The sequence below is a fragment of the Prosopis cineraria genome, unplaced genomic scaffold (genome assembly GCF_029017545.1).
Source record: "Prosopis cineraria cultivar Desert tree isolate PC_DT_omini unplaced genomic scaffold, ASM2901754v1 PC13, whole genome shotgun sequence".
In the NCBI taxonomy this organism is placed as follows: Eukaryota; Viridiplantae; Streptophyta; class Magnoliopsida; order Fabales; family Fabaceae; genus Prosopis; species Prosopis cineraria.
In genome coordinates, this window is record NW_026555344.1 from 8,343,309 (window position 1) to 8,359,642 (window position 16,334).

The window sequence follows — 16,334 nt, forward strand, 5'->3', positions numbered from 1 at the left end:
TTTAAACTCTTATGATGCATTGTTTTACAAATAATAAAGTGTGGTTTGTCTCATTTTACGTAACCTCATGCTTTCTCTATTTAAAAATATAAAATATTTTTAATTCAATAATTATTTATTTTTAAATTAATTTTTTTTCATATTTACTGTTATTTAATACCCCCTTCATTTAAAAATATAAAATATTTTAATCGAATCTTACCTCTAATAAAGTAGTTATTTACTTTCAAATTAACTCTATTTTTTATATTTACTCCTATTAAACACTCTATAATAAATATAAAGTTATTATCAATAAGACACTTTTAAAAAAAGACAATGAATCTATCTCAAAGACTAAAATATTTTATATTTTTAAAAATTTAACTCTTTAAAAAATATCTTATATTTTTAAACGAAAGGAGTAATATGTTTCACCTAAATAAATATAAAATAATTTATTCAATAAGAGTGTTTAAAAAAAAGAAGCAATTATTACATTTTAAAAAAATTAAAAATACCTTACATTTTTTAATATTCAAACCTTACAAAAATACCTTAAGGGAAAGAGTATATAATTTAGTGAGAAATATTCACATGTCACCAGAAGTCCAGAATATGTATGATTAATTTGGAGTTTAATTACATATTATCATTATTTTACCAATATATACGTGGGGTTTTCTGACAACCTAACCATATAATTTATGTAGTGAAACATATTGAGTCACAACGTCAACTCCATTTATATTTGACGAAATATGTATTATTTTACGGAATGAGCAGTATCATAATACCTATAATCTTGTAATTTAGGAATAAATATTTCAATCACCCATAATACCAGCTCAATTAATCAATGTCCCCCGCTATAATACATTTATACCAAAAAATTATATACTTAATGTATTTATTTTAATTAAATCAAGACATATATATCTTTTATAAATTATTAATCTATAACAAATTAAAATTCACATGATTTAATTTAATTGAATAAAAAGGTATATAAAATTAGGTATATAATTTTTTCCTATATTTTTTACGCAAGGAATCATCATGCTAAACATCACCGTTGTATTTGTCCTTTTACCATTATTATTGGCCAACTATCAATTTAGATATCATTTTTAATATTCCAACGTTTGAAATTTTAATGTATTAATTGCAGTTTGAAACTTAATATGGGTACCTTCTATTGTAAAAGTTAGGGAATATTTGATAATTGAGGGATTAATATCATTATTGTTGTTGCTGCTATTGCCGCCGCGGCCGCCACTTGTATTGTATATTCCCTCGGGTGAGCAAAGTTAGAGTAATTGATTTATTTCGAATTTTACTTATTATTTACTTATTAGTTTATTATTATTTAAATTCTAAATAACAATTTACTATGGTTATTAATTGTAGAAAAGACAAAATTAAAAGGGTAGGTACTCCATTTATTTAAAAATGTAAGGTATTTTTAATTAAATTTTACTCCCAATAAAGTAGCTACCTACTTTCAAATTAACCCTATATTTTCACCTTAAAAAACTTAAAATTTTTGATATTTTTTAACATGCAACTTCTTAAAAAACTCTACTCCATTTTTGAATGAAGTAAGTATTTTTTAACAATTTTTTGATTACTTACATGTATTTTTTATTGGAAAAAATTAAAATAAAATCTTATATAAAATTAAAATATTCAAATACATTTTAGCTGAAAATCAATTTTGTTTTATATTAAGAAACCAACATATTATGGTAGTAATTAAAAAATTAAAATGTGAATGCCGTATACAACCGACAAGGCACGCTACTTGTGGATCTTGATTCTTGAAGAGCATGTACCGTTGAATGAGGAATTGTTTTAATAAAGGATCTCCAATGAATGGGATGATTGCCCCGTTTTGCTTGAAAACCTCGTCCTCGTCGAATCGCCCCAATTAACTTATTTGATTGAACAAAACAAAATTTAAATAACATACTTTTCTTAATTATGAGATGATGATCTCTACTAAGTCCTAGGTACTCCTAACCCACAGCAAACAGTATGTCATTCACTGTTATTACTATTTCATGATAATTTTTTTAAAAAAAACAAGTAAAATCTTAAAATAGGGAATAAGAATAATTAAGTCTTTGATAAAAGTTTTTATAAAAATAAAGTTGTAAATATTGACTAGTCAATTGCCCAAAAGATTTTAATTTGTAATATGGGAGTTACATTTATAATTTGAATATATTTTTATAATTTATTTTTTAGAAAATTTGATAATTAATTTAAAAATACTTGATATATTGTTTATATGTTTTGATAAATTAATTTGCATTACATGGGCAAGAGAAATATTATTGTTTAACAATTAAAATAATTTACGTTTGGGATATTATTATCACGGGTAGGACGAATCCCATGTAGTATAAAATAATGGACTAATCGACATAATGGTCTCGAATTAACTGGAAACCACGTGTTCGTACGTGGAACTTCCAAAACAGATGTCTCGAGGAGGAAGCAAGATTAGTTTGCGATTCCTTTAGTGACCAAAGGGGAGAGTCACACTAACCTTTGTATTTTCTTGCTTGGCTCAGAGCTCAATTTTCGTTGAGGGATATTAATATTATCCATCACAATTAATAGTATTGAGATGAAGACATTTTGTTTATTTTTTAAAAAAAAATTAAATTTATAATTTACCGCTCATGCTCAATACTTTATTTGTGAAAAAAAATATTAGAGAGAGAATATAATAGGAAAAATAATATCAAAAAAATCATTAATGAAGCATTTTTATTAAATTATTTTATATTTTGGAAAGCTAATCGAATCTCTTATAAAATTAGGATGGAAGTGGTTCTTCCGACAAAAACTGAATCATGTCTCTCAATATTTTTTTTATTATATACAAATATTTTACAATGGTCATGTTTGAATGGTTGAATATTGGATGTAGACATTATTCTTAGCGAGTATTTCAATATTGATTTATTACCTTACAAAAGACTAGAAACTAAAATTCCATGGGTTGAAAAACTCATGCATACACATAACTTCTCAAAACATAGAAGTAAGCGAATCTTTTAATTTATTGCCTTCGTATCCATGTAACGAGTTCTTCCGGCTGAGAACTTGTATCATTTGGATTTATATGAAATACGTTATCCTTTTGTAATTTAGACTATTTTACAAAATAATATTGTTTTATTATATATCTCACTTTACCTAACCCTTTAATTTAGTGAGAAATATTCAATTAATGTCAACTCTTATCAATTTGACGTATATGTTTTCACAATATGCATGATTAATTTGGAGTATAATTACATACGATTATTATTTTACTAATATGTGGAGTTATCTGACTACCTAACCTTATAATTAATTTAGTGAAAGATCGGGAGTCAAAATGTCAACTCCACTTATATTTGGCGTAAATAAGTTGGAATTTTTACGAAATAAGTGATTATCATAAATATATTTACCCGATGAATCACAATTCTAACTTTAAACATAACCGTTGTATTCATCTTTTATCATTTTTAACAATTTATATTTTTTAAAAAAACATTAATTTTTTAAGTTTTTTACTTTTATTTTATTAATTTGGATCAGAATCAGCAGTTAGAATTCATGTTTTAAAATAAAAATATTAAAATTATGAAAGAAATAATGTAAAATTTAGATGGTTAAAATTTTGGGAGAATGACATTAAAGAAAGAACCGAAAGATTGAATTAAACGTAAATAAAAACTAAAAGATTTGAAAATTCTAAATAATTACCAAATTTCTTCTAGTGATCAATTGGACTAAACATTTGCTAGCTACTTTGAAAATTATTTTCCTTCACAAATTAATGAATGTCATTTGTAAATTCGTGTTTTGAATGTCATAAATAAGAGTATGAGAATAACAAATCACCCGCAAATGGTGATATGTTTGACCAATTTTTTTAACAAAATAACAAATTTCACTTGTAATTTCTCTTTTTATCGTCGATCACGAATTTTAAAATCATATATGCAAATTTTTAGACTGAATCACTAAATGATCTTTTGTCCTTTTTCAATATTTCCAAAATTTTTATCCTTATTTGAGTTTCTCAATCTTTTGGTCTTTTAATATCATTTCCCTAAAATTTACTTTGAAATCCAGTATATACTTTTGTATTCCTTATAAACTGACCGACTGAAGCATGCATTGAAGTTCACGCAACCAAGAAGACATTGCCTCTTAATATTTTTCCTATTTCTTTGGCCTTTTCCTCTTATTTTTTTAGTCAATCATAGTCTGATTCCTTGTACAAATATAATGACTAAATACTATAATGAAGTATTGAAGTCGTTGGAGATCATAGACATAGACATTGCTTCGCGCGGCTTCTTCCTCTATTCTCTCCTCTTCAATAATCATTTTAACGTATTCTCTCTGTGTGTGTATAAAACTAATTATAATCTCTCTCAGTTATCAGACCTTTTCGTTCTGTTTCTCCCTCATGCAAAACCTGAAGACACCCTCCAAGGGTGTAGTTAGTGATATCAGAGGAAGAGCAAAGTATTACAAGGAAGATTGGATTTCTGGTATCTGCTCAGGAATCGGGTAATTTCGCTATTTCTAAACTACATATATGATTCCTCATGGTATATAGTTCTTCAAACTTCAAAGCACAATCTTTAACATTCATTTTCATTCTGATATATATAGGATATTGGCTCCAACTACTTATATCTTCTTTGCCTCTGCTCTTCCCGTGATAGCCTTTGGTGAACAGATCGATAGAGACACAGGTTCTTCTGTTCTTCTTCTTCTTCATGGTTTCAAACACATAAGCAAAAAAGAAGATGAAGAAATCCATTAAAGAAGAGTGGGATGTTTGTGGACGGATAATGCATGCATGTTGGGTTATATGTAGCTGTGTCGTGCTTTAATGACCTTTAAACTTTGATCAAATATGCTTACAATTGTTAAGTTGTCCAACTATACGTTGAACTTGAGTCGATGTGAGAATTTTACATCAAATAAAGTTATTCACAACTAATATATAATAAAGTAAAACAACTTATAAATTTAACACTTGAAGTTTCGAGTTAAGATATAAATTATTTTTTACTATTATTGCTCATTTGTTTTCTCTCCCAATAACTTGTGGCTTTAATTTGTTTGAAGATGGAAGCTTGAGCTCAGTAGAAACACTGGCATCAACTGCAATATGTGGAATAATACACTCAATTTTGGGAGGGCAGCCTTTGCTAATACTGGGAGTTGCAGAACCCACAATCATCATGTACAGTTACCTGTACAATTTTGCCAAAGATAGGGATGGTTTGGGACCACAACTCTTCCTAGCTTGGGCTGGATGGTAAGAGTAGTAATCATTAATCATATCAATTTTAAGTTCAAAGTAAGAGATAGTAATTATTTTAATTTCAAAGGTTAAATTCATGCGAGATTTGTGATGAAACTTTCCAGGGTTTGCGTTTGGACAGCCCTGATGTTGATTCTTCTGGCAATTTTCAACGCCGGTGCCATTATTAATAGATTCACCAGAATCGCCGGCGAACTTTTTGGCATGTTGATCACAGTCTTGTTCATTCAAGAGGCCATCAAGGTTTATTTCATAGTATATATTTAACATGAGATGATTATGTACATGTTTGAACTTCATTTTTCTAAGAATATGCAGGGAATGGTGAGTGAGTTTAAGATTCCCAAACACGAAGACCAAACATTAGAGAAGTACAAATTTCAGTGGCTTTACGCAAACGGAATATTGGGAATTATATTCTCGTTTGGCCTTCTCTTTTCTTCTCTCAAGACCAGAAAAGCTAGATCATGGTTGTACGCCACAGGTTTGTTGTTGTTACTGGGAAATTACAAAATATTTTTAAATTAATTAAACAAGACGCATCACTTCAAATTAATCATTAATATGCTCAGGAACAAATCAAGCTAGAGTACACATTTTGAGAGTATTATATACGAATGACACATATGACTTTCAATGAATCATGAGAATCTAACTGCTAATTTGCAAGCAAAATGATGATACCAAATCAATTATCCAACTGTAGTAGGCAAAATAAATAACAAATATAATGACAAAAGAAACTGTCTAATATGCTACGTGCACCTCAAAGACTATGAAGTCTGCAGGCGCGCGCGCGCGCGTATTCTGACTCATCTTGACCGTTTAATTTAATTATTGATGACCTATGAAGAAGCTAATAAGGCCTGCATTTATATAACTTGCACAGGGAAGTTAAGAAGTTTCTTGGCTGACTATGGGGTTCCTTTAATGGTGATAGTCTGGTCAGCACTGTCCTACACAGTCCCAAGTAAACTTCCCGCTGGAGTCCCTAGAAAGCTCTATGCTCCTCTTGCTTGGGAATCTGCTTCTTTACGCCATTGGACAGTCATAACAGTAATATTCTACGCTACATTGCATATATATGCACAGTACTATGTTTTACTTAACAAGATGATATTTTAAAATTGCAGGACATGGGGAGTGTTCCAGCTGCATATATATTTGGTGCTATGATTCCTGCGTTGATGATAGCAGGTCTGTACTTCTTTGATCATAGTGTTGCTTCTCAGTTGGCACAACAGAAGGAGTTCAATCTCAAGAAACCTTCTGCTTATCATTATGACGTCTTGCTGCTAGGATTCATGGTATATATCTGATCTCTCTTTAATGAAAGAGTCGTGTTTTAATTTGATCTGATCATGAAGAAATTAATCTTCAGACTCTGCTTTGTGGGTTGCTTGGTTTACCACCTTCCAATGGCGTTCTTCCTCAGTCCCCCATGCACACTAAAAGCCTTGCTGTTCTCAAGAAACAGGTTCGTGAATCTTCAACTCTATTTGCTGATCATATAAATCAAGGCACTTGCTTCATATATTAGACTTGATGACCATCACAAGTTGGTCAATCTACACGCTTTGTTTTGATTGACTGAACATGGAGTTACACAGTTGATTCGAAGGAAGATGATGGAAAGCGTGAAAGAAAGCATGAGGCGCAAGGCAAGCAGCGCTGAGATCTATGGAAACTTGCAGCAAGTGTTCGTAGAAATAGACAAAAGCCCAATTGTAAGCCATCACCTAATCAATTTTAAGTCATCATACATATAATTTCCTCATTGCCAAAGAGGATTATTTTGCTCTCTCCATGTAATGTTTTGCAGAATACAGTGGTGAAAGAACTAGAGGACCTGAAAGAAGCAGTCCTGAAAGAGGAAGAGAAAGAATCATTCGACCCAGCAATACACATTGACAAGCATCTTCCCATAAGAGTGAACGAGCAAAGAGTGAGCAATCTCTTGCAAGCCATACTGGTCGGAGCATCAGTGTTTGCCATGCCTGTGATAAAGAAGATCCCAACTTCAGTTCTGTGGGGCTACTTCGCATACATGGCCATTGACAGTCTTCCTGGAAACCAGTTCTGGGAAAGGATAATATTCATCTTCATATCTCCCAACAGACGATACAGAGTGTATGAAGGAGACCATGCTTCGTTTGTAGAGACAGTGCCGATCAGAGCCATAGTGTGGTTCACACTGTTCCAGTTTGTGTATCTGTTGGTTGTGTTTGGAGTGACTTGGATTCCCATAGCAGGAATCTTGTTTCCTTTGCCTTTCTTTGTGTTGATCGTAATAAGACAGTATCTGCTTCCCAAGCTGTTCAATCCTCGCCATTTGAAGGAGCTCGATGCTGCTGAGTATGAAGAAATTGCCGCTACACCAAGACTCTCATTTCGTCTCTCTCCTTCCCAGGTACGTATGATATGATATCCCTTGCTTCTTTAATTAGAGAACCCCTGATTAAGAAATTTGGTTTGCTTAGCTTTAACGAATGAAACAAAAATTAAGATAAATTAAATTTGTTGATAAACTGAGTGGAAAAGTGGACATAAATTTTTATCTTTAAAAATCTCATAAGCGTTCTTTATAATAAAAGGTAGATTACAAATCTTTCTCTAATTTTTAATTGATATCACACAAGCATCCACTCTAAGATATACATAGCCTAACCTTCCCTTTAAATGAAAATAAAAATATACATACATCTCTTGTGCCTCATTGAAAACACCTACAGATTTACCCCTTAATGAGAGGTTTCACATATTTTGGATATAAAAGAAAATAATGTTATTTAACCAAAACTCGAGTGCGTCTGTTTCACTCTTCCAAGAATTTTTTATGCATTTTTCAAATAAAAATCGAACAATTACATAGTTTATTCTTTGTTATTTTATTTTAAGAGAATGACATTTAGATTCCAAAAAATAATTTAATAATATTTAAATCTAAAAAATTGCTGAAAAATAAGTTGTAAATATTTAACTAAACGGCTACAAATGTGAGAATATTAGTAAATCACTGTGAAACTTAAATATCATAAAAGTAAAATGTGAATATCCACAGGGCTCAAAAGTTTCTTATATAAATTAATCAATATTTTGATTTCCTGATTTGTTGTTGTTAATTATGTGTAAGGATGAGGATTCGGGAAGCATGGGATCAAGGGAAATGGCTGATAGCGAGATATTAGACGAGGCCACCACTGGTAGAGGAGAGTTGAAGCTCAGAACATTCACATCAGATCAAGATCATCAGAGACTTGCCCATACGCATGTATAAACATTACACAATTTTAACATATTCATTCATTTGTTTTACTTAATAAAACTGACCTTAAATTGTTTTTTTTTTAATTATTCTGTATGATCGAGAAGGCATTGCAAGTGCGTCCTGATGAAATTGCAAGCGAATCCGACTCCTAGATCAATGCAAAGCTTGTGCACTGTAAAAATAGTGGAGTTTGATATTGTAGTTAGTTTTGCAGTTTTAGATGTAATAATGATGATAATAAGAGTGGGACTTGTGGTGGTATTTGGGTGGAGTTTTATCCTTGAGACGTATTGTTCACACCTCGTAAACAGTGCAGGTCTCTCTGTAAATTTTATGTTTTATATTGATGTTATGTAGTATAGGTTTGATGTATCTTTGCCAAAGAATACAAGTTTGGCAAAAATGATTGACTATGACTTAGTTCAAGCGCAAATTAAAACTGAGTGTTTTCGTTTAATTGGCAGGCACCTTCGCGTTTTTGCTCCATGGAATATAAAGGGTACTTGTTTTATTGTAATTTTGGGCCGAGAATGAGCCCAAAATCATGAAAATAAAACCCAACTGGCCCGACATGCATGAAGGCCCAACCATTATTTGTACCCATAGGCTATTAACCAATGTTTTAAATACCGAATAAGATGTTAAATCAAAAAAACAAAGGGTATCAAATTTTATAATTTAACCGGTTAAATTGAAGATTGAATAGATGACATGAAAATTAAATAAAAATATACATTAAATGTTTGTGTGTGTGTGTAAGAAATAAATTCATAATATATATAATTATTGTATATATAAAACAAGACAACATGACCATAAATCAATAGTATTAAAAATCATAATTTTAAAACTTGTCAAGTGTAAGTAGATCTTGATTAAATTAAATATAAGTAGAATTAAAAATATTTACATTTATACTTATAGCTATTGATATCTTTCTAAGAAAATGATCACAAAATCATGTCATATACATGTGAATGGTGCAAAAATATAGGGTCTTAGTAGAGTCTATTTTTTAACTTTTGTAGTTTTTTTGATATTATGTTTAGAAAAGTCCAATTTTTGGCTCAATAGTGGCTCGACTCTAGTTTAGCTTGACTCAACCATGAAAATGATTTTTTGGGTTCAAATTAAGCGGCCAACTAATCGACAGTCTAAATGGTTAGTTCTTAAAACAATGACCCTGATAGTACAATTTGATAATAAAAGCCATGTTTTGCTTATAGAGATCTTTAAATCTTAGCCTTTCTTTTTTTATTGCCCCGAGCAAGAAGATGCATCTTCCTTGATATTTTTTTTAAAATTTAATTCTATTGAAACTTTTTGCTGAACTTCTCAACTTCATCTAAGATCCCTTTAAGAAGGATCATCGCTTGCATGTGATAGTTATGAATGGTATGGCAACGACAGATTTAATCATTGCTAATCTTTGCCATACTTGAAATTTTTTTTCCTTTTCTCTGTAGTATGAATGACAAATGATATACCTCTCTTAATTAGATTTTCTCTGGACACAAAACTTATGATTTGAATCTCTAGTCATTTGTTTAGGGGATGAGAATCCTTATTACTCATATCAATACAAGTAAATAAATGTAATGGAAATTTATTCATATAATCATCTATATACTTCTACTTTCATCCTAAATTATAAGACAATTTAATAAAAATAAAATTTTACTAATGATACTTTTTTTAATATTACCTTCCCCATTATATCCTTTTTTTATAGCATAAGGAGAAGATTTCGTCCAAGGTACAATAGGAGAATGTGTTATGAGTCTTACATCGGAGAGCCTTATAAATGAAATAAGGTTTATAAATTCAAGGGGCTCTCCCACTTATAGGCTAATCTTTGGAATGGACTCTCTTTTTGAGCTTGTATTCATCATATTGGTGCTTTTATTGAGAGGTCATGTCATAAAAAGGCTACCTATAAAGGGTTTTGACTGGCAGGAGATTGAGTGAAGTGACATGGAGTGAAACTACTAGGGACGTCGGTTCTTGATGAGGTGACATTGTTAGAGTATCACATCAAGAAAGTTTACAAGTGAAATGAGTTTTATAAATTCAAGGGCTTTCCTACTTAATAGGTTAGTCTTTTAAGATGGACTTTTTCTTTGGGCTTGTGCTCATCACAGAAGGGTAAACTTCTTCTAACTAAGTTGTTATATATACAAGGATTGAGATTTGAACCCCTACCACTTACTTAAGTGGTGAGAGCCCTTACCATTCATGCTAACTTTAATATTCTTTCATAAATAGAGTATTAAACTAAGAGCATTTTTGAATGTTTATATTTTTATTTTGAAAAAATAAAATTGTAAATTATATTTAATGAGATTTATTGGTATATGTAATTTTATTTAAAAGTATCTTATAAATTGGGATGAAGTGATATAAAATTTATAATAAATCATATTGTTTGTAATGTATAAATAATATAATTCATTTACTTGTGTGAACATGCAAAACTTTCCAATTTTTGTGATTTAATGGTACATAAAAATTCAATTATTTTGAACCCTCTCCTAACTAATATATACTTTCTTAACACCCTTCACTAAGGCACTAAACAATTTATTGGTACCTTCTCTTGATGCTCCTTTATCAGTGTAAATGCTTGGTGCTTTCTCTCAGTCACAAGGCATGCCTTATATAACTCGGCCAAATTTATTATTATATTATCTAATCTCTTGTAGGAGAATCATGACATTGCCCATTTGTCAATGTCTCATTGTTCTTCAACCCACCTTGCTAGTAGAGGATTATAAGCTCTTATGTTTTTCATTACTCTTTGAAAATCCTCATTAACCTTGACATATGCAATCCCATCCAACATTTTCAATATATCATCCTTCCTAATTTAGTATTCATGTTTGGACCTCTATGCACCTTTGAATATTTAGAACTAAAGCTCTCTTTTATATGCCTATAATAGAAGGCATGTGTCTTGTTCCCAAACATAGATTGAATTGTATTGATGATTTTGTTGTGTCTATTAGAAAACATGATAACTATAAGGGATACTAGAATGTTCTTTAGGAGTTGTATAAACTAAAACCACTCCTTATTCATCACACCCAAGATAATGGCAAATACAAGAGGGTACAAGTTGTTATTAGAATCATGAGCCAATGTAGATAACATCATTCCATGATAAGGCCTAATAAGGAAAGTTCCATCAATATACAGGATAGGCTGGCATCCTTCCATGAAACCCTCTATACAACACCCATAAATAATGAAGACTATGAAACTTGTGGTCATCACCTTTTTTCCATTTTGCCATTGTTTTTGGATCTACCTCCATTAATCTTTCACAATATCAAGGAATTAGCATGCATGATTAGTTTAGCCATCCCTCCATGTCTGTCAAAGCTTTTTGCTTTTCCTATCCATGCTTGATTTTAGTTTAATGACACACCATATTCCCTATGTAATTGGTGCCTAATCTTATTAGGTAACTTGCTAGCACAACCCCTCAACCATTCTCTTATAAGACTAGATGCCAAGCTTGACCTAAATGACCTCCTTACAATCAAGTCATCTTGTGCAGAGTGGTTGTGTTCTTTAATAAAGATTGTGACTCTCATGAACTTTGACCCTTCCTCCCCCACCTTATAAATAATAATCTTCCATAGACAACCATTAACCTTACAATTAGCTATAACCTTGTTGGTAGCATTCTTCTTAAACTTATATGCAAATTGTAAGCTATATTGTATTGTATTTGTATAATACTTCTCATACTTCATCAGGATGTTTGAACCTTTAATTTAGACCTGTTAGCAAGTCCTTCCACTTCTTGAAACCAAGATAAGGAATGGGTGTAGGAGCACTTTAAGGTACGAATGAGAAGTTTTGTAATGAAATTGTTAATGAAGATTTAATAATTGTTTGTGATAGTACTTGTGATCTTTCCAAGCATGATTCTAATGTGCACCATAATCAATAGTTATGTAAGTATGATTTCTTCAAAACAAGAAACACTTAATAATTGTTGTAGCTCACTCTTGTGAAATTGCCATAAATTGTTGCTGGCCTTCATGTTTGAATTCACATACTTTTTATAGCATGGATAGGTGTGCACATTTCTGATTATACTTTACTAGTTGCTTTATAACTTCATCACCTTCTACATCTACTAGATCCATTTGTCAAAGTCTATAGTGTGAATTTAATGCTAAATCCTTCCAATTCAATACATAGACATGAAAATATCATGTCCCCTAGCTTGGAAATTATGGTTCTTTCCCTTACCATTCGTCCACATGCTATCTCACCATCATATACAAATCCTTCTGAAGCTGTCACGATCTTCCCACCTATGTGGAACAAGCAATGTATCTCATTCTCTTGCACACTACTCACTTTACTCTGCAAGATAATGAAAAAACAAGAACCACAAGTATCACAAATGAGAAATAAATTGAAAGCAAGGGAGTAAGGAACTAATAATGGTATTGACACAATATACTCTTCATGTGATGTGCTTTTTGAGTATGGTGCGAGTGTTGTGGATTATGTTTGGTAGTAAAAGTTGCAACCAAAAATTGCATCACAACACCAACAGACCATTTCAACATCACTCTCCATTAACTCTTCTATACTTTTACAACCAAGTATCGCTTCTAGTTTTAAATATCTCAAACTTTAAAGGAAGCCCTATTTGCAAGTCAGTTATAGTACCTTGACAATCTTTAAAGCTAGATGTTGGAGGATGGATAAAGTATCAGTTGGCCTACCTTAGCACTGAGCAAGAGCTCCTTTGCTTTTAAATGCACAAACAGAGCATCTATCAATGGTGTCTAAATGAGGTTGAACCACGTAACAAGTTTACAGAAGGAACAATCTTTAGCATCCTTAGAGTAAGAAAGCAATATGTGATTAATGACAACTTCGTCCACCGTGCATGGCCGAAGATGGCTATTGAACCACCATGCTTAGGTACACGTGAAATGTTGGTGCTCAAATGTTCATAAACCTTAGCAGCCTCTTCCTTCATTTGTTGTGTTTTTTATTTTTCATGTTTTAGGCGCATTTTTGGTTAGATAACAAAGTTGTTAAATGAATAAATAATAAGTTTGGTCCTTCAAGAACATTTGGCTCCTAAAACTAATTTCCTTTCTAAATTGGTCTTGTTGACCAATTTTTCCGTTTTCTCATTCATGTGCTAAAATATTAGTAAGAGTTCGAATAATAAAATTTAGCCGTTGCGCCTCACGGGCCTGCCGCGTCGTGATCTGATTGAGAGGAACATGGGATATGCTTAGAAGTCAGAAGTCAGAACCATTGGCATTTTTTATGTTTAAAAACAAAGCCACGACACCATATTGGCATCATCCAACTAAAAAATTGCTTGAAAGATGGGGAATAATTTTTTTTATATTATAAATCAAAACGACAATACCCTACAACAGACATTGCACCTTAAGTAAGTTAAACATTTTACTTTATGAACGAATAAGTTAATGATCAAAATCTCACATATCATATATTTGATCGAAATCTCACAGATATCATATATTTTATGAACATGCATGATGAAACCACGAACATGGTAGTGTGATGGTATATATATTGATAGTTAAGCATAATTAATTATTACGTGCTGCTAGTCAAAAAATTAACTGGCTTCTCTGTGGAACAAAGCGAAGAGCTTGTAAATAAAGAGAGTAATGAAGAGGATTTAACGGGCTTGCCTTCTACCCCTTTTTGCTCTTTCCATTTCCTCCCCGCTTTCCATCTGACTCAACCCTTGAATTCCATTTTGAATGGTTGAAATTTAACACTTCCTAAAATTATTTTTTGTTTTTTTATCATAATCCTAAATCTTGAATTATAATTTAGATGAAATTTGTTATATCTTAAATTTATTTATTTCTAATAAATTTCACATTTTAATAACAATGTTATGAAATGTTAAATTTCAATTATTAAAAAATATATTCAAGAGTTGAGAGGAGAAATGGGGAAAAATAGAGAGAGAGAGAAGGAGGGGGGATGTAGAAAAGCTAAGTCCGGATTTATCATGTAGCAATTGGAGAAAAAACATGAAGAAGATGATCAAGATTGAACAAGGTTACGGATAGGAAAAATTATTTAGTATTTTTTTGGGTAAGGTATATTTTTATAATCAATATAAGAAAAATAGAAGCTTTAATGCTGATTATAGCGATGAGATAACTGTTCAAATTCTATTTGAATTTTTAAATGAGAAACTCATTTTTAACATGGTGATTATTAAAAGATTATCTTTATTTTTAATTCTACATCTATTGAAATATTTTTAAATAAAAAATAATATTAAATTTAGACCATCTAGATTTTTAATTATTGGTGCCCAAAACAAAACCTATATCAATATAATATAAATGTATGGTTCTAAATACTTGAATCAGACTTTTTTTTAAAAAAAGTAAAAAGTGTTAAACATAATCTTTTTATAAGTATTGATAAGTTATAATTTTACTTTTATTAAATGCAGATACTTTAATGAAAAGTATTAATGTATTAGTTAAACATACTAAATGGAGGGAGCTACTTATAAATGTGATAAAAATAAATTCTTTTATGTACCCTGGCTTGCAAATAAGACTGAGGAAGTAATAATAATCACCTGCGAATGGGATGATTGCTTACTTTTTTTCTTTAAAAAAGAAAAACGGAATCTTGTGACATTAAACACACATGGTGTGCACATTATGCGCCACTATGACACCTAGGCGAAGGATAAAGTTGTAAATATGGGTCAACCCAAATTGTATGGGTTGGACCTATTTTTATGAGTTACTGTGTTAAATAAGGCAATCCACTTATCCACTAACTCATTTAATTATTTTTGCTTTTTTTTGTTAAAAAAAATTACACCTAAACAATAAGTTTTGACATGATATTTCATGCCAGTTGAAAAAATTCACATTATGAATATATAAAATTCATCTATTCTATGATGATTTATTTTAAATTTGCTTGTCTTGTGGAGTTGTGGTGTCAAATCTCCCTTCACTTCTTTTTTTAATATATAACATGAGTTAAATGTGCTAACTCTAAGGGTTAGACCATTTAGTTCATGAGTTATATGATATGAGAAAAAAATTATTTTTATTTGGAATAATTTTTTCTTTTCAATCCAATTCCACTCTTGCAGTAAATTATTTAGGTCAAATTATAAAATCCTCTCCAGTCATTGGTTATTGTATTTGAACTTCGAATGCCTTATAAAACCGGCCAACAACTTGTTAAAGAAATTCATTTTTTAATGCGAATGCTTGCATGGGATTGAGTATTTGACTTTGAAGAGTGAGAAGATATAGGGGCACATGACACCCAAATAATTTTCTGAAGTTTGTTGGGACCTGGGTCATGTGTTGCGTGGTTTAATTTCTCAGTCCAGATTCCTCAGTCCGTTTAATAAAAGAATGCTCTGCCGATAAGTTATCAATTGTCCACAAGTCTCCTTGTATCAGCAATATTATCAACGTTCATCATTAAACATGCTCTTTCCCTTCCCGATCAACTCCACAGGGTTATTTTTGGGGCAGATGTCACTCAAGACCCCTAGACCAGAGAGATAATAAAAAACAAAAAACTCTTAAATTTTTAAAACTTCACTGCAAGTCTAAGGTACTTCATTAAAATTAAAATCCTTTGAGAAATAACAAGATTGTCCCTATTGAAAGAGAAAAAAAAAATTAATAGGAAAGATGAGTTATAAATATGTAGGGTTATAAA

At 31.0% G+C, this 16,334-nt stretch overlaps 1 protein-coding gene across 1 annotated transcript; it reads left to right on the forward strand.

The window, feature by feature from the left end:
- The first annotated feature begins 4,428 nt into the window (after window positions 1–4,428).
- On the forward strand, window positions 4,429–9,036 carry LOC129291612 (boron transporter 4-like). Its single transcript, XM_054929071.1, has 12 exons — window positions 4,429–4,563; window positions 4,669–4,751; window positions 5,131–5,323; window positions 5,434–5,572; window positions 5,648–5,813; window positions 6,219–6,385; window positions 6,463–6,636; window positions 6,711–6,806; window positions 6,940–7,056; window positions 7,152–7,739; window positions 8,463–8,600; window positions 8,702–9,036. Exons 1-12 carry the CDS (start codon window positions 4,460–4,462, stop codon window positions 8,747–8,749), a joined length of 2,013 nt encoding a protein of 670 aa, XP_054785046.1. The 5' UTR covers window positions 4,429–4,459; the 3' UTR covers window positions 8,750–9,036.
- Window positions 9,037–16,334: the final 7,298 nt, after the last annotated feature.